The 19034-nt window shown below is 37.7% G+C and overlaps 1 protein-coding gene across 11 annotated transcripts in view; it reads right to left on the bottom strand.

Annotated features, from left to right (window-relative positions):
* Window positions 1-19034, bottom strand: part of LOC145284732 (putative sodium/potassium/calcium exchanger CG1090) — a 554458-nt gene that overhangs the window by 134195 nt on the left and 401229 nt on the right. For all 11 annotated transcript variants that reach the window (XM_080133667.1, XM_080133673.1, XM_080133671.1 and 8 more), the window contains one exon: window positions 12442-12663. In XM_080133667.1, coding sequence (XP_079989793.1) covers window positions 12442-12663 — 222 coding nt within the window. The remainder of the gene's footprint in view (window positions 1-12441; window positions 12664-19034) is intronic.

Here is a 19034-nt window from a genome sequence, read left to right as displayed (position 1 = left end):
AACACACATAACATAAAATAAATAAACAGACATGACTGCAGTTTTAGACTATGTTTCCATGACAACGCACTGATTTGAGCATCGCCTCTGCTGATTAGATCACGATGATAAAATAATTATAAAATTTAATTAAATATACTAAAATATGGAAAAATAATCATGATATTTATGAATAATAATAATAACAACAGCAAGAAACATTGTGCATAAACACACAGAAATAAAGACTGAAATAAATCTAATATATAAATTTCACTATGTGTGTGTGTGTGTGTGTGTGTGTGTGTGTGTGTGTGTGTGTGTGTCTCCGATTTTTAAATTGTATCTCCTCCTAGACGGATGGTCACTTGACGGTGTGCAGTAGCTAAAAAGATTGCATATAGGTGTAGAATTTTATTAGAGGTGTTTAATTGATTAAAACAATTGTTAAGGGATTCAAAAAAAGAGGTTCGAACTTGAAAGAAATGACAACTTGACTAGCATAGTGCCATGGCATCGTTCTGCACATGTGCATGATCTGTAACAGCGATTTATTTATTTCGTAAATTAAATTTACAAGTGTATGAAAGCAGTTGTCTGTTTGGGGCAGTGTGTAGCGTAATTAATTACTAACACCAGTGTTGCGGGTTCGAGCTTCACCATTTTTTTTTTTGTTACATTCTGATATTCTTGACATTTAAATGTTACGTAAAGAACACTTTTATATAAAAAAATACAGTTTTTGGCTGTATATAACGAAAATATCATATTCCAAATATATAGGATATATTATATATTGGCTTATTTGTGCCCCGATGGGGACCGAGCGATGCCGAGTAACCTTGCTGGTTGACATGAATTCAGAGGAATTCACACGGCTGAATTCTAATGATGATGATGATGACGGTTTGATGTTGTTTCAAACAGAAATGTCTATGGGATTTTGTCAGAAAGAGAAAAAACAAATGATAATTGTTTTATCTCATTGCTGTTATGTATCTGTTAACAATGAAAAGGTTGTTTTTAAAACCTCTGTTGAGCGAGATGAGGAGGCGTGGATGTCTTAGCTGACAGCTTTGGGGTGAGGGTCGCCGGCGAGCGTTGTTCGACCACCGGGGTGACTAATCACGCCTAATTGATAATGGGTTTACACCTCAGTGCAAATGAGGTTAAAAATTGGTTGAGAGGAGGAGCAGAAATTATGGGAACAGAGAAAGGGAGGAAATTCAAAAGAAGAAAGGAAAAAAAGGGAGTACACATTAATAGGATAAAAGAAGAGAGGGAGAGGAAAAGAGAAAGGGAAAGAATAACTCCAAAAAGGTGGAGGGAGGAGTGACTGATTTGATAAAAACAAGACACTTGGCTAATTGGGGTCTTCTTTTCGCTCTGGCAGCTGATCCCTTCCCGTGGACTGACGGTAGATGAAGAACGGAGAACTTGGTAAAGGAAAGAAAACTGCCAGCCCCCTAAGTTGCATGACTAGACCAGTGTGTAACTATTATTTGTAAAGTCGAAGACAATAATCAATTCTATGTTAAGAAAAACCAATTAAGTTTTGACTTTCTTTTCTTTAATTGGAAATGCCGTTGTGAATGCAATATATTTCTCCGATAGCCCAGGTGACGTTTGGAAGCTGATTTGAAGGCGGAACCAGAGAGTGACCAACGACGAAGACGAATTCGATCACTAGACAAAAACACGGGTCATACCACAGGTATCGGCTACAGGTGCATCTCAACCACGAGCCTATGCACCTGAGCTGCCCTGTTGGGGTTACAATTTGTTATATTCCTATAATCACGTAAATAGATCCAGTAATGGAATTTTGTATTGAATTCATTCCTAAACTAATTAACCGATCATTCTGAATTTTATTTATGTGTACATGATTATATATTTCTATTATTGGATTCACTCCTAAACTAATTAACCGATCATACTTAATTTCAATTATTTATGTATGATTATATATTTCTATGTATTAAATTCACTCCTAAACTAATTAACCGATCATTATAAATTTTATTTATGTGTATATGATTATATATTTCTATGCATTGGATTCACTCCTAAACTAATTAACCGATCATTATTAATTTTAATTATGTGTATGTGTCTATATATTTGTATGTATTGGATTTACTCCTAAACTAATTTACTGATCATTATGAATTTTAATTATGTGTATATGTTAAAAGTAAGTACGATAACTCTTATCATAAACCCTTCTATGATTACCTCCCTTTTATGTTGTAATCCCATAATCCTTTTTTTCACTTCCTCTTCCTGTCTCAAATAAAATATACTTCTCTCTACCCATCACACACATGTTTGTATCCTCTTTCAAATCTTTGTTCCAGTTCCTTTTCTCTTTCCACTGAAATGGGCCCAGGAGATGATGGAAGCCGATGGAACAGACTTTTATTTGACGGAGATGAAACCAAATACGAAATTTGGGAGACAAAATTTTTGTGTTATTTACGCACGCTCGGCCTAAAAGACGCCATTTTAGGTTTACACCCTAATAGAGACGGAAGTGACACTGAGAGAAATGAAGAAGCTTACACCGAACTTTTACAGTTTTTGGAAGACAAAAGTTTATCCTTAATAATGAGAGAAGCTACAGATGATGGGAGAAAAGTTCTCAAAATATTACGTGAACACTACGCAAGCAGAGGAAAACCAAGTGTAATCTCCTTGTACACCTAACTCACGTCTCTTAAAAAGAAAGGAGACGAAAGCGTCACAGAATACGTGATAAGAACTGAGACAATTTTAACAGCTCTGAGAAATGCTGGGCAAACAGTTGACGATGCCCTAATTATCGCCATGATATTAAAAGGACTATCAAGCTGCTATGATCCTTTTTCGATTTACACAGCAACAAAGAAATAACATTCCTGGAATTTAAAACAGAACTCCACCCATACATTGACGTCTTGTCCATTTACACACCACAGACCCTGTGAGGGATCGCTCTGCTTCACCCTGGCTATTGTTTCCTGAAGCATTTGTTGAAGTGGAACATCCTCTGTGGTGTCATCTCATCCTTGGGTTATGGTGTTGGCCCATCGCTTTATGATTCCTGTTGCTGCTTGTAGCCACCCACACACTGGCAGATGCCTGGTCAGTCTCCCGCACAGGGAAAAAATGGCTCGACGTCTCACAATCTATAGAACATCTGGAATCATACTACCACGCTTCCATCGCACAGTGCCATGCTCTTCCCAGTCCTCCAATCCAAGCACTCGTGCGCCATCTTCAAGCCGCTCTGGTTCCTTGCTTTCCAATCCAAACTGAAGAAGATGCTGCTTCACTCGTTTCACAGGCGCCACACTGTTGTTGATGTATAAATCATCTATATATGCCAATGTTGCTTCTTGAACAGTTGCATCTTTGGACAAAACAGCCTCGACAATTGCCTGCATAATGGATGGGGCAACATTAAGCCCAAATCCCATTCTAGTCAGGCAGTATCTCTCCCCCTTCACAACCACGGTTTGAAACCGCCATAAAAAACGGTGCACATGTACCTGGAGGTAGGCCTTTCTCAAGTCCAACACTGACACGTCGGACCCCTCAGCTTTTGTGAACACACATCCGCACATGCTGTGTATGCGTCCACATGGTCGTTTAGCTTGTGGTAATCCATAACAGGCCGCACTTTCCTCTTGTTATGCTAAACAATCATCATTAGTGGGATTAATTCCTTGGGTGGACCAAGCTCTTTCTCCGGGTATGGTATCAGCCATCCATTGTGAATCCAAGTTTGCAATTCGCAGTCATAGTCCTTCCAAATGTGTTTGGGCACGGTGTATTCAGGTGTCTGATTGACCAGCTGTTGTAGCAGCTGCTCATTCGACCATTTCCAGGTTGCCGTCCCATGTTTCTTAGTCGGGGCGAATACGACATCAAAGTCAGATCGTTCTATTTTCACTGCAACAGTAGTGCCGACACCGTGAACTTCCTTCGGGAAATTGGCCTCACCGTGTTCATTTATATGAACACCACTCAATAGGTGGATGGCATCAATTCCGAGCAAGAGATTGAATCCCAACAGATCTCCATCCATAGCCAACATCTCCACCACCATGGGGATCTTTTTATCCACCTGCAAACTGACCTTGGTCGCTCCTTTGCTGGTCATGCTCTTTCCATCAATAGTCAGTACCTCTGTCTTGTGTCCATTCCGTGGACCACAAACCGTACTCCTAACTAGAAATCGGGTTCACCCAGAGACAATCAATGCGTCCCAAATTACTCCGTTGACATGCATGTGCTTCACTGGAAGGTCGGTTCTCATCCTACTAGGGGCGAGAGTAGCACTCACATCTTGCCCCTGTTTCCGTTTTCTGGATATTTTGTTGCGATGTGTCCCTCTTTCTGGCATCGGTAGCATCGAATACATGGTGTATGGCACTGCCTCAATCGTTTGAGCTGACAGTGCTTAGCAAGATAGTTGGCTCAAGAGCAATTGAAACACTGCGTGAGTTTTCAGAGGGCTTGTGTAGAGGCACTTTTTCCGTGTGTGACCTGCCAACAGCAGCTGCAATCCGTTCGTTATTTACCACGGACTTTGCTCGGCTGAGCATACTTTCTGTTGAGATCTGGTTGATGTCAGCAGATGCATATAGCAACTCCTGGATATGGCAGACAGTCCAGCCATGAATGCATACTTCAGCGTCTGGCTCAAGACTCCTCCGAACAGACTGGAGAGCTTTGTTAATGCAGTGTAGAACTCATCTACCGACTCGTCCGAGTGTAAGGTGTGTCTTGCAAACTGCTTGTATGCCTCACATTGGTCAAGCGCAAAGGCCCTGTGCAGTGCATCTTTCACCCGTGTTACATTATTCTTCTCTGCATCTGACAGCTGTTGGTAGATATCGAAAGCTCCTCTACCTAGTCGCAAGCTCTGTCAACTCTCGAGAGCTTGCAGATAAAGTCCCCCCTCACTAACCAGTCTACAATAGATGTTGTGCCATCATATTCCGGTACCAATTTTAGGTCGAACCTTCCTTCAGTCATAATGCCGAGATAGCTTGAATCAGTATGTTCTATTTGCAGTTCTCGCTGTCCCTTTCTTCCTGTCCTCGATTCACGTAACTGAAACGAACAGCACGAAATCTCTTTCAGCCGACCAAAGTAAATGAAAGAATGCTGCACACACAAAAAAATCTGACATCTTTTATCACCGCGGGGGCGCCAACTCATGCAAATCAGTACCAACCGGATTTCCCATCCCATCACACAGGCGCAGTGTCATTTGTGCATTGGACATGACAGCGACTGACTCATCATACATTGTCTACAATGTGACACACAGCAACAAGGAAATAACATTCCTGGAATTTAAAACAGAACTCCATGGTTTCGACGAAACATTGAAACATAAAATCCAGTCAACCAGTGATGAAGTGACGAAATTGACATCGTCTTTTTCAAAGAATACGATGGAAAGCCATCACCACCATGACAAATGTGAAATATCATGCTTCACATGTGGCGAAAAGGACATTTATCGAAAGAATGTCCCAACAACAAACAGCGAAAACAGTGGTGTAGTTATTGTAAAAGTAACACCCATAAAAGGGAGTTCTGCTGTTATAAGCAAAAAGCTACAATGAAAAAGGCAGCCGGCACCAAAGAAAACTCCTTTGCATTCAAAAGGGAGGACTACTACTACTATACCTAGAATTTAATACCGCATACAAACCAACTAGTTGATGCAGGGGTCACTTTGCACATTATAACAGATGCAAAGAAATTTAAGAATTTCGACCCAACATTCCGTTCTAAGAACCACTACATGGAGTTGGCAGACGGAACTAAAACCAGTGGCTTAACCTTAAAAAGAGGAGACGCTGAAGTTTGCCTTTTAGATATTAACGGAAACTTCATTACGATGACACTAAAAGGGTCACTACTTATACCTTCATACCCACAGGATATATTTTCTGTGAAAACTGCGACCCAAAACGGAGTGACAGTTATTTTTGAAGAAGATGGGAATATACTAAAACATAAAAACGGAACGAAATTCAAAATACACGTACACAACAAACTATACTACCTAAAAACTATGGAGGAAGGAAATGCAGAAGGCAGTTGCCATTAATGCCACAATATTCACACGTGGCATAAAATACTTGGCCATTGCAATTACGACGACATAACAAAACTACCCGATGTGGTCGAAGGGATGAAAATAAAAAATAAGACTGCAAACAACAAAAACTGCAACGTCTGCCAATTTTCCCCCAAGAAACTTTGTAAAAAACTTTAAAGTTAAGGGAAAACCCTGAACGGTCCAATACCAAAAAACAAACCGAGTCTACAGTAGAAACTAGCTGTACGCAAAGATACCTGATGCGCGAGCACAAAATGCCCAGCTACCTAGAAGATTATGTGACAGTAGTCCAGAATGGGAGTAGCCACACATTAATTGACACTGATTACTGCTACAAAGCCACATACAGCATACCCCGCACTTACAGAGAAGCTGTGACTTCCCCAGCAACACACCAAGCGATGCGGTAAGAAATTGACTCTCTGAAGGAAAACAATGTATACCATCTAACACCCTTACCCAAAGGCAAAACGACAGTAAGTGGTAGATGGGTGTATAAAATCAATTACTAAATACAAAGCCAGGTTCGTCGCAAAAGGGTACAACCAAACTAAGAGAGTAGACTACACCGAGACTTTTTCTCCGACGGCCGATATCTCATCAATCCGCATGTTAATGCAAAGAGCTGTCCAGTACAACCTAATAGTACATCAAATCGACGTAAAAACGGCGTATCTCTATGATCCAATGGACCACAAAATTTACATGGAACAACCGGAGGGATTCGAGACAAAAGGGGAAACAGAAGAGAAACTAGTCTGTTTACTGAACAAATCCCTGTATGGCCTAAAACAATCAGGCCGAAACTGGAATCAAACCCTGCACAGCTACTTCACCAGACACGGCTTTACCCAAAATCAGGTGGACCATTGCTTCTATATGCAACGCAACGGCAAAGAAAAAATTATTATCGTCTTGTGTGTCGATGATTTAATCATTGCTGCCGAGAACATCAACTCACTAAACAACACCAAACAGTCATTAACATCCGAATTTAAAATGAAAGACCTCAGAAAGCTGCACCATTTCCTCGAAATAGATTTCAATATAACCGAAGGTCATATCCAGATGAACCAGGAAAATTATGCGACAAAAATACTGGAAAGGTTTGACATGTCTGAATGCAAACCTAGGATGATCCCATGTGAGCAAAAACTGGATCTAGCTGGTGAAGAGGATGACATGGTTGACCCCAGGAAATACCGCGAGATCGTCGAGAGTCTAATTTACCTGATGATCTGTACCCGACCAGACTTATGCTACATTGTCGGGAAATTGTTGCAATATTTGTCCAAGCCACGAGAAAAGCATTGGGTGGCAGCTAAACACGTACTGAGATACGTAAAGGGTACAATGCAACACCGGCTGCACTACGCGAAACAAATTACCCAATCCACCTAATCGTGTCTGGTCAACGAGACAGATGCAGTACATCCGGATATTGCTTTAGCCTAACCCAGGATGGGTCACCTATTTCCTGGAAGTCAAAAAACCAACCTACAGTCGTCTTATCCACGAGCGAGGCTGAGTACTTAGCACTGGCAAAAGCCACCCAAGAAGGGCTATACCTTGTGCAACTATTCAGGGAAATGAATCCACACCGAGAACACGTTCCCATCAAAATATTCAGAGACAGTCAAAGCGCTTTCTAAGGACCCCATTCATCGGCAGAGACATTAAATACCATTTTATCAGAGAAGCTCTGAATAATAACAAAATACAATTAATTTACTGTCCCACAGCAGATATGATCGCCGACATCATAAGAAAACCTCCAATCCGGGCGAAGCTGGACAAGTTTAAAAAGTTTTTATTCGGACCCTAAACTGACACTAATCTGCTCTCACATATCTTTGTTTTTGTAAAAAAATAAATAAATAATATGCTGAGAGCAAAAAAGTAAGTACGATAACTCTTATCATAGACCTTTTATGATTACCTCCCTTTTATGTTGTAATCCCATAATCCTTTTTTTCACTTCCTCTTCCTGTCTCAAATAAAATATCTATACGTCACACACGTGTTCGTATCCTCTTTCAAATCTTAGTTCCAATTCCTTTTCTCTTTCCTCTGAAATGCAACTCGCAACAGTATATGTCTGTATATTTGTATGCATTTGATTCACTCCTAAACTAATTAACCGATCATTATGAATTTAAATTATGTATGCATGATCATATATTTCTATGCATTTGATTGACTACTAAACTAATTAACCGATCATTATGAAGTTTAATTATGTGTGTATGATGCATTGGATTCACTCCTAAATTAATCAACTGGTCATTATGAATTTTAATTATGTGTGTATGATTATATATTCGTATGTATTGAATTCACTCCTAAACTAATTAACCAATCATTAATAATTTTAATTATGTGTGTATGTTTATATATTTCTACATATTAGATTCACTCCTAAACTAATTAACCGATCATTTTGAATTTTCAGGATGTTTATATGTTTATATATATGTATGTATTGGATTCACTGCTAAACTAATTAACCGATCATTATGAATTTTTATTATGTGTATATGATTATGCATTTTTGTGTCTTAGATCCACTCCAAAACTAATTTACTGATCATTATGAATTATATGAAATGTATATGTTTGTATATATATATAGATGTCAAATTCCAAAAATCACATACAATTGTCACTTTTGTTAATGTATTTATGTGTACAAAGAAGTCTATTCAAGTAGTATAGTACTCATATGAAAAACTTATGTAAAATCATCGAATAGTTTCATCTTTATATTAGAAATAAGGTACTTTCACAGTATCCTCCCCCAGAAATAAGGTACTTGTGCAGTATAGTACTCACATGAAAAAAAAAAGAATATCTTACCTGCGACGTATATAAGTTATTAAAATCGTACATCCTGTTAAATATTTGAGTAGTATGACTTACATATAAAAAATAGTGTGCTTCTTCACTATAGCACCCAGATAAAAACAAATTCTTACCCCTGACGCACAGAAAATTTAGCACAACAGAAAATTTGATAAAAGTCTTGAGTTCTTTCATTTTTAAATTAGAAAAAAGGTACTTGTACAATATCTTACACAAAAATAAGGTACTTGTGCAGTATAGTACCCATGTGAAAAAACAAACAAAATTTTACTTGTGACGTACATAAAAGTAATCAAAACCGAAAATCATGTAATATATTCGAGTAGTATGACATTTATATAAGAAATAAGGTTCTTCTTCACTATAGCACTTTGATGTAAAAACAAACAAGCTCTCACCTCTGACACACGGAAAAGTTAGCACAACAGAAAATTATGAAAATTATCGAGTAGTTTCATCTATATCTTAGAAATGACGTACTTGTACATTATCCTTTCCAAGAAATAAGGTACTTGTGCAGTATAGTACTCATGAAAAAAACAAAGAAAATCCTACCTGTGACATCCATAAAAGTTACTTAAACCGAAAATCATGATATATATTCAGGTAGTATGACTTTTAAATGAGAAATAAGGTTCTTCTTCACTATAGCACTCTGATGTAAGAACTCTTACCTGTGACATACAGAAAAGTTTGCACAATAGAAAATTATGTAAATTATTTTAAATATGTGTTGTACATTTACCCGCCCTATGTAAGGATATTTTTTCCATATATGTGCTGTAAATTTCTTGTCCTATGGAAGGTACAATTATTTCATACATATAATACCCGTCCTAGTAAAAAAGTAAAATATTCTTTTGCTGAAGATGGCAAATGATACATAGACATCAAAAATTCTTCTATCCTAAGAATAACAGGTATGTTAACAAATTTTCTCATATGGTCCTGAGCAACGCCAGGTGGCCTTGCTAGTCTAATATATAAATCTCACTATGTATGTGTATGTGTGTGTGTGTGTGTGTGTCTGTCTCCGTTTTTCAAAGTGTATCTCCTCCTAGATGGATGATCATTAGATGGCGTGCAATAGCTCAAAAGATTGCATTTTTGGTGCAGATTTTTATTAGGGGCATTTAATTGATAAAAATAATTGCTAAGGGCTTCAAAAAAAAGGTTCAAACTTGAAAGCAATAACACCTTGACAAGTGTAGCACAATGGCGTCATTTTGCGCATGCGTACATCGAGTAAAAAAGAAATATATGTATTAAGATATTTCACAAGGTATTAACGCTGTTGTCCCTTTGGTGCAACGGATAGCGTGACCGATTACTAGCACAAGTATTGCGGTTTTGATCTCCATCAGTTCTTTTTTTTTTTTTTACATTGCGATATTCTTGATTTTTAAATATTATATAAACAAGAACACTTTTATTAAAAAAATAGAGAAGAATGTTTTTGATTTACGTAACGAAAATGTCATATTCAAAATATATATGATATATCAGCTTATTTGTTACATTCCAAAAATCATGTAAATAGATCAAATAATGACATTTGTATTGGATCTACTCCTAAACTAATTAACCGATCATTAAGAATATTAATTATGTGTGTGTGTTTATATATTTCTGTCTTGGATCCACTCCTAAACTAATTAACCAATCATTATGAATTTTAATTGAGTATATGCTTATATATTTCTATGTATTGGATTCACTCCTAAACTAATCAACTGATCATTATGAATTTTAATTGTGTGCATATCTGCTTATATATTTGTATATATTGGGTTCACTTCTAAACTAATTAACCGATCATTATGAATTATAATTATGCGTATATGTTTATATATTTGTATGTATTGAATTTACTCCTTGTCGATAATGCCAAAATAGCTTGTAACACAAAAAAGGAAGACAAAAAAATAATAAAAAAGGCAAAGCAACAAACTGACTCAATAACATGCAACAACAATCTCCAAGGATTTTCGTACAATCATCTCCAAGGATTCACATAACCATTCTCAAAGATTATCATAACCATCTGCGTTCTTCCTGCTGCCTCCCTTTATGCAGTCAAGATTTTGTGTCATTTTGCAAGACCACTTAGTTATAAAAGTTGTGGGCACTGCCATCTTAATTCTTTCTTCCCTCTCCCTGACAGCTTGATTCCACATGACGGACACTTTAACGGTAAGCCATTTTCTTGGTTTCCACAATTTTTCCCTACATTCAGCATCCCAAGTATATCAAACAATAAGTCCATATTTACTGATTTACATTTGTTTTTAAAAATTAAATATAAATCACTTCAACACCTGATTTCTTGCATTACTATAGCATTATACTCTCTCTCACACACACACACACACACACACACACACACACACACACACACACACACACACACACACACACACACACACACATAGCTACATGTATATTGGTGGAAATAAATAGTGATGTATATTTGTTGTTTAGGAAGGAAGAACGCAGAACGCATGCTACAGTGAAAGTGGCCATGACAGTTAAGTCTCTTTATTCTTTTACTATAGTTTCAAAGACAAGGGATTCTTTTTAGGAACTCCCTTTTTTGGAGAGTTATAAGGAAGGTAATGATATACTATCACAGCCACTTCTCACATTTCACATGAAACAGATTTACTAATTATAACACTATTTTTAAATGATTTGATTTGGAATAAGTTGTTTTAATATCTATTTTTACCAACATCTAATCCTTAATAAGAAAAATATCAGTTGGTTGGCAAGTGTATAGAGAAAGACGGAACATAACTCTAACCTCCCCCTACCTGTGACAAATGACAACAAACGCTTCCTCTTGCTTGTAAGAGGTGAAAATAAAAGCTGTTCCCTACCTGTGACAAATGACAATAAACGCTTCCTCTTGCTTGCAAGAGGTGAAAATAAAAGCTGTTCCCTACCTGTGACAAATGACAACAAACGCTTCCTCTTGCTTGTAAGAGGTGAAAATAAAAGCTGTTCCCTACCTGTGACAAATGACAATAAACGCTTCCTCTTGCTTGTAAGAGGTGAAAATAAAAGCTGTTCCCTACCTGTGACAAATGACAACAAACGCTTCCTCTTGCTTGTAAGAGGTGAAAATAAAAGCTGTTCCCTACCTGTGACAAATGACAATAAACGCTTCCTCTTGCTTGTAAGAGGTGAAAATAAAAGCTGTTCCCTACCTGTGACAAATGACAACAAACGCTTCCTCTTGCTTGTAAGAGGTGAAAATAAAAGCTGTTCCCTACCTGTGACAAATGACAATAAACGCTTCCTCTTGCTTGTAAGAGGTGAAAATAAAAGCTGTTCCCTACCTGTGACAAATGACAACAAACGCTTCCTCTTGCTTGTAAGAGGTGAAAATAAAAGCTGTTCCCTACCTGTGACAAATGACAATAAACGCTTCCTCTTGCTTGTAAGAGGTGAAAATAAAAGCTGTTCCCTACCTGTGACAGTTATCATCCAAACCATTAGGAACGAGAAAACCGATAGCCATACGATGGACATTAAAAATGTCAGCAAGTAACATCTTTGGAAGCGCGATTTCCTGCAGTCTGGTATGGTAATGTACAGGATAAAAACGATTGGTAACAGGATAATCCATTTCACTTGTTTCCAAGATGGCCAACTAAGCATCCATTTTGGGTGGCTTGCTTTTGGGTGTGTAACTGCAAAATATAAGCTTCATTTTTCATTTTTATTTGAAATTGCATTCATACAACTTTAAATTTAGTGTGAATGATAAATATTTATTTGTAAAGAATAGCACAGAACAACAGCAATTATCAAATCAACAATAAACAAAATGCGATTGTTTTAAGTAGTAAAAAGCATATAACAATCAAATGGATAAATCAATAATTAATGGTAAAATAACTCACCCATTACACATCTATCAAAAGAACATTGTACAATAGCCTGCATTCAATGATACCAGAAAACGACATCAAATGAAAATCATCTTTAATAGCTAAACAAACAATTCAATTGATTAATTATTACATAATACAAAAAATAATGTTTAACAAACTATTTTCTTGAAGGAGTTGTGCTTTCAAATCAGTGATTTTGACTGTAGAATACTCGAATTCTTGGTTATAATAAAACAGATATTTTACTCCAAAATATATTGAAAGAAGAAAAGAAAAAAAGAAACAAAAAATACACTTAATTTTAAATCTTTACATGGCAAATTCAATTCTTATTTCTATTTACAAAGATTTGGAGTAAAAGACAACCCACCTGTTTAGAGATTGTTATTTTCTGTTTGGAATTGGTCTATATATAAAAATGATTTGTTTTTTTTTTAACTAGCAGAATCTGTGTTTGTATACAAACACAAGAAGGTAATATTTGATAGAAATAAAAGTATAATTGTAGCATACACCCTTTTCTAATTAACACAAAAAGACAAATGAGGTTCTATTTTATAGAGGATTACATAGATTACATATGAACAATCTAAGAAAGTTTGTGGTAAAAAAAATTTAGACTTCAGAATTGGGGATCAGATTCGTATATAATTATATACAATGGAAGATGATCACCCAGTTCTGAATGAAACTTTAGTTTTTTTTACCTCCATATATAATAAAATGACTGCAGAAATTCCCCTCTGGACCAAAATATCATAGGTTTGCAACAACAGATGCCACATACAAATTCAATACATCTAGGCTAATAGTCACTATCTTATGTAGCTTTCAAACAGCATTTCAAACACATTCAGTCGTGATAATAAAATGTTACATTGCATCCTAAGAGCAACACCATCACAATCGCAACATCTTTGGAGGAAGGAGTCATACTTTTTCTCTCTAAATATTTTGTCCTACCACTGCTGGCATGAATTCTACACGTTCTACAGATTCTGTTATTACACCAACTGTAACTGGCTATTACATACATATATCTACCATAATCTTTCCAATTTCCAATTCAGAAATAATAAAGGCTCCCTCACAAAGTCCGTCCATTATGACTGGCTGAGCTCTAAAAATTCTCATATTCCGAAATACAGCTATATAAACGAACACTTACTAACAGTAAAATATGGCATCACTAAGAGACACATTAGTTCGCCCAACATAAAGTTCATTTAATGCATAGATCATTTCTGGCATCTAACATCGATGTAAGACTGAAGAATTCAAGACAGAGAAAATCATTTAAATAACCTGTTTACTTGCTTTCTTTTACAAAGTTTACTATCTGCCATAAGAACCTCCTCCATCATGTTCGTCAAACCAATAACAAAAAATGAATCAACCCTTGCTATCGAATATTTTTACCATTAAACACACTATGTGTAGATTGCTGATGTTTCAACTGACGCATTTAATATATATTTATATATTAAAGAGTTTAGCTCCCAAATATTTGCATCTTTTATATTAAGATTTCTCCCCTCCCCCCCCAAAAAGCGGAAGTGTATTTGTTAATTATTTTATCTTTTCCATGCGATTTGACAACATTTATAGGTTTCTCCTGTATTATGATAATACTGAAAATCACAGCTAACTCTGGACTAAATTAAAGAGACTAGCTCACAAATATTTGCATTTTTTTAAATTATGTCGCAAAAAACAAAAAATAAAAGGAAGTTTATTGAACGAAATAATACAAAACTTTTTTTGCCAATAATTATATTCATGCAACATATTTCTTTTAACAAAATTTCGTAATTTTTATTTTCAGAACAGATCATATTAAAGATATGCGATTATTTGGAAGCTAAATTCTTTAATATATAAATATATATTAAATGTGTCTGTACTTCGATACGGTACATTCATTTTGGACATGGGCACTATTTTATTGGGCCAGCAGAGGCTCCCACCAACAACCGTAGTCTAATTGTTTCTTTTATTACAGGTGGGGTGGGGTGTATACTTCCACCGGGCAATGCCGGTACACGGGTCGTTTTAGTTTAAAATAATGACCCATTGCCTAATTTCTTGTGTGTGTGTGTGTGTGTGTGTGTGTGAGAGAGAGAGAGAGAGAGAGAGAGAGAGAGAGAGAGAGAGAGAGAGAGAGAGAGAGAGAGAGAGAGAGAGAGAGATTGGGTTAATTTTTTCGTCTGAAAATATATATTAAAACATGTTATAAACATCATGATTATTTTTTTGCACAAAATTGACTTTTAATGGTCCAATTTATTATAAATGAACTTTTAACTGTGTTATAAAATAACACGAGCGTATGGAAGCAAGGAGAACAAACGAAGTAATTTCAATGTCAATGTGAATAAGTATATATATCCTCAATCAAGGCCGGAACGGTCAGCCGGGCGTCAGGAAGGCCGGAATAGGGATTAGAGAGGTTGGGATCCTGGCCTGATCAGGTTCGGGCAGGTACAGGGGCCTAGATGCTAGTACGGTCTAGGGATGACGTCCGGGACTGGAACATCGCCACCGCTGTTGCCGCTGAGGAGTCGCTGGGATGAGTCGGGGTTCGCTGGTGGTATTCCTCAAGGGAACAAGCGGTGATATGGTGACTAGGCACTTTGAATCAACTGCTGTCGCTGAGCTGCCGCTGCTACTGCTGGATGGAGCTGAAGGGAACGGCTATTGCTGCTGCCGCTGCTGCTGCTAGAAAGTTGAGGGGAACGGCTGTCGCTGCTGCTACCGCTGGATGGAGCTGAAGGGAACGGCTATTGCTGCTGCCGCTGCTGCTGCTAGAAAGTTGAGGGGAACGGCTGTCGCTGCTGCTACTGCTGGATGGAGCTGAAGGGGACGGCTATTGCTGCTGCCGCTGCTGCTGCTAGAAGGTTGAGGGGAACGGCTGTCGCTGAGCTGCGGCAAAGAGTTGAGGGGAACAGCTGTGTCCGCTTCTGCTGGTAGCGAGGCGACCTGCTCTGGCCAGCGACCTGCTGGAAGACTGACTTTTTCTCTGACGGCCGGCTTATTTATACAGCACGTGCGGACGTAGTAAAAGGCACATCGGCTCCGGCGTCAAAATGGCCGTCGTATTTTTTATTTGTGTTTGTTTTTCGTGCTTTAATGAATTGTAGAGAATTATCTGTTTGATGTGTGTGTGCATGTGTTACATCGATTTAAAGCTGAGAAAGTTGTGAATGTAACCTAGTCGGTGTCGTATTGTTGGGGTGTTTTGTGGAATCATTATTTGCGTTTTTATGCTATCTGAGTTGCGTTTACGGTAGTGTCTGTGATTTTTTATTTAGGTTTTTTCTTTTGCTGTGCAGCTTTCTCTGGAGGTTTTCTATGTTGAAGTAAGGTGCGAGTTATTTTAATGATGTGTGTATCTAAAGAGATGGGATTTGAAATTGTCCTGTGTATTTATTGTGTTTGACTACGTTGTAACGGCGAACAGATTTGTCTTAGGGTCGCCATTGTTGCTGCCGTCATTGCCTTGCTGATTTCTGGTTTATTCATGGAAATGTGGAGAGATATGCGAATATAACAACTGTATCATTACACATGTGGCTTTCAGAGACCTTTAAAGGTCAATTTCACTCTTTCTTGTATGCTTTTCTTATGGACTCATATTAAACTAGTTTAGCATAACCCCTTGTCAGATGTGACTCAAACAAATGTCATTACTGAAATCAATTTAGCATCACTTCTGTCTGATGTGACTAAATAAAACGAGTTAATCATAATATCTCATCTTATGCAACTAAATAAAACAACCTTTCTTAAACGAGTTTAGTTCAATCCCCTACCTAATGTGACTAAAACAAATGGCATTTCTAAAATGAGTTTAGTATATGGATTTATTATCCTTTCCACCCTATTGGTTAACTTGAACCTGTCTAAGAATCTTGAATAAAGATTAACCATGCATAATTTCGATGTGAATAATTTTTAGTGAATATTTTTAATTCACGACAATATAATCCAAGCAATTCAACCAAAACAATATAATCAAAACAATTCAACCAAAACAATATAATAAAAAAATTCAACCAAAACAATTCAACCAAAACAATATAATCAAAACAATTCAACCAAAACAATATAATAAAAAAATTCAACCAAAACAATTCAACCAAAACAATATAATCAAAACAATTCAACCAAAACAATATAATCAAAACAATTTAACCAAAACAATTCAATCAAAACAATTCAACCAAAACAATATAATCAAAACAATTCAACCAAAACAATTCAACCAAAACAATATAATAAAAACAATTCAACCAAAACAATTCAACCAAAACAATTCAACTAAAACAATATAATCAAAACAAACTAACCTAGTAACACTAACTAACCACGGGGGGTCGCAGAAATACCTGGATTAGAACTTAGGCGCGGAGAAAACCCTCTCAGTGCTGACGGACCCAGTAGGTCTTCCCAGATCATTCGTCTAGGAGAAGGAAAACTCTGAAACTAAACCAAAGGGGAGAGGGAGGCCTCTTCAGTCTTGGATGACAACCTTCCTAGAGCTGGTGACTCAAACAAATTCACCGGTTTGCAAACCTAAATTGCTTAAGGAGTAGATAGGCTATGTCTATCGCCCGGCTTCCATACTCCTTCTTTGCTTATTAGTCAAGCGCAGAGACACTATCTCAGTGATTTGACAGAAACAACCAGCGGTAGATCTTGTTTCCTGGCTAGGGCAACGAACGCCGTTTTTCCCCATTCCCAGCACACCCCACCCCTAAAACTGAACATTTGGGAGTGCTTGAGTATGAGATATGCCTGAGCAATTAGATTGGGTTGACCTTCTTCTAATGGGTTGAGGGTACTGGCCCTAACTCTTTGGTAGTGCTTAGAGCGCCTGCTCCATCAACAGTTGAATAATATCGGGTTGTTTGTAGTGCCATGACGCGCTTGGAAAGGGACCCTGCACTCATCCCCGGTGGGCTTTCCTGAGGCCACAATCCTAATTGGAGAAAGGTCAGCTGATGGTCTACTTGTGATGCATGTCTGAAGCTCTGCATAACCTCTTGTTTAGCTCCCCCTTACCTAAACCGAACTCTTTAAAAAAAAATATGACGACAGTACAATCTAAAAATAAGCTTAAACCAGGCTTAGGGACAAACAAATTCAACTTTCCTCCTTCCTTGAGGCTCGCATTCACAAATATCCGTGGGCTTAGAACTAATTTAGCTGATGTTGAAGCATTTCTCTTAACAAATACCCCGGATATCTTAGCACTAAGTGAAACTAACCTACACTCCTCCATCCCCTCTGACCACTTTAACATGCCTGGATATCTCCCACTCTGCCGTAAGGACTCTGACAGACACATGCACGGACTTGGAGTTTACATTCGTAATACCCTCCCCCTGACTAGAGAAACAAACCTAGAAACAGATGATCAAGCCTTTATGTGCTTTAGACTAAACATGCAACACAATATTAGCTACTATTATTTTCTCTACCGCTCTCCCTCGACTCAGGACTGCACCATAATAAACAAAGTCTCTGACAGCATAGACACGGCACTGTCCCTCGACACCAGCACACAAATACATGTATTTAGTGACTTTAATGTCCACCACAAAAACTGGCTTGGATTCTCTACTTACACAGATGCAGCGGGTAGCACAACTCATAGCTTCACTATATCTCACTCCCTATCACAAATTGTTACGTTTCCAACCCGTTTCCCTGACCAGGAAGAACAACACGCATCACTTCTAGATCTGTTTTTGACCACAGTTCCCGATGACTGCATAACGAAGGCCCACAGCCCACTCGGGAACGCTGATCATGCAGTGATAATGGTTGAAATCGCCCTAAACTCTAGAGCCAAAACTGAAGAGCCAGTGCTCAAAACAACGAGATATTATAAAAAGGCTGACTGGGAAGCCATCAGGGAACTAATCAGAGATGCCCCATGGAGAAATATTTTCTCTCTCCCTGCTGAACAATGTGCAAACGAGACCACTGACTGGTTCAAAACTGCAATCGAAGCGCATGTTTCCATGCGGAAATTTTATAGTAAGCCCCACTCTCCCCAATGGTTTACGTCGACTTGTGCAACTGCCATTGCTCAAAAGCAGCATGCATACCGTAGGTTTAACCGACATAAGTCCAGTTCAAACAGACTGAAGTATATAGAA

This window comes from Euprymna scolopes, chromosome 9 (assembly GCF_053919585.1).
Source record: "Euprymna scolopes isolate OS-2025 chromosome 9, ASM5391958v1, whole genome shotgun sequence".
NCBI classification, from domain to species: domain Eukaryota; kingdom Metazoa; phylum Mollusca; class Cephalopoda; order Sepiida; family Sepiolidae; genus Euprymna; species Euprymna scolopes.
This window is presented reverse-complemented; position numbering and strand designations above follow the sequence as displayed.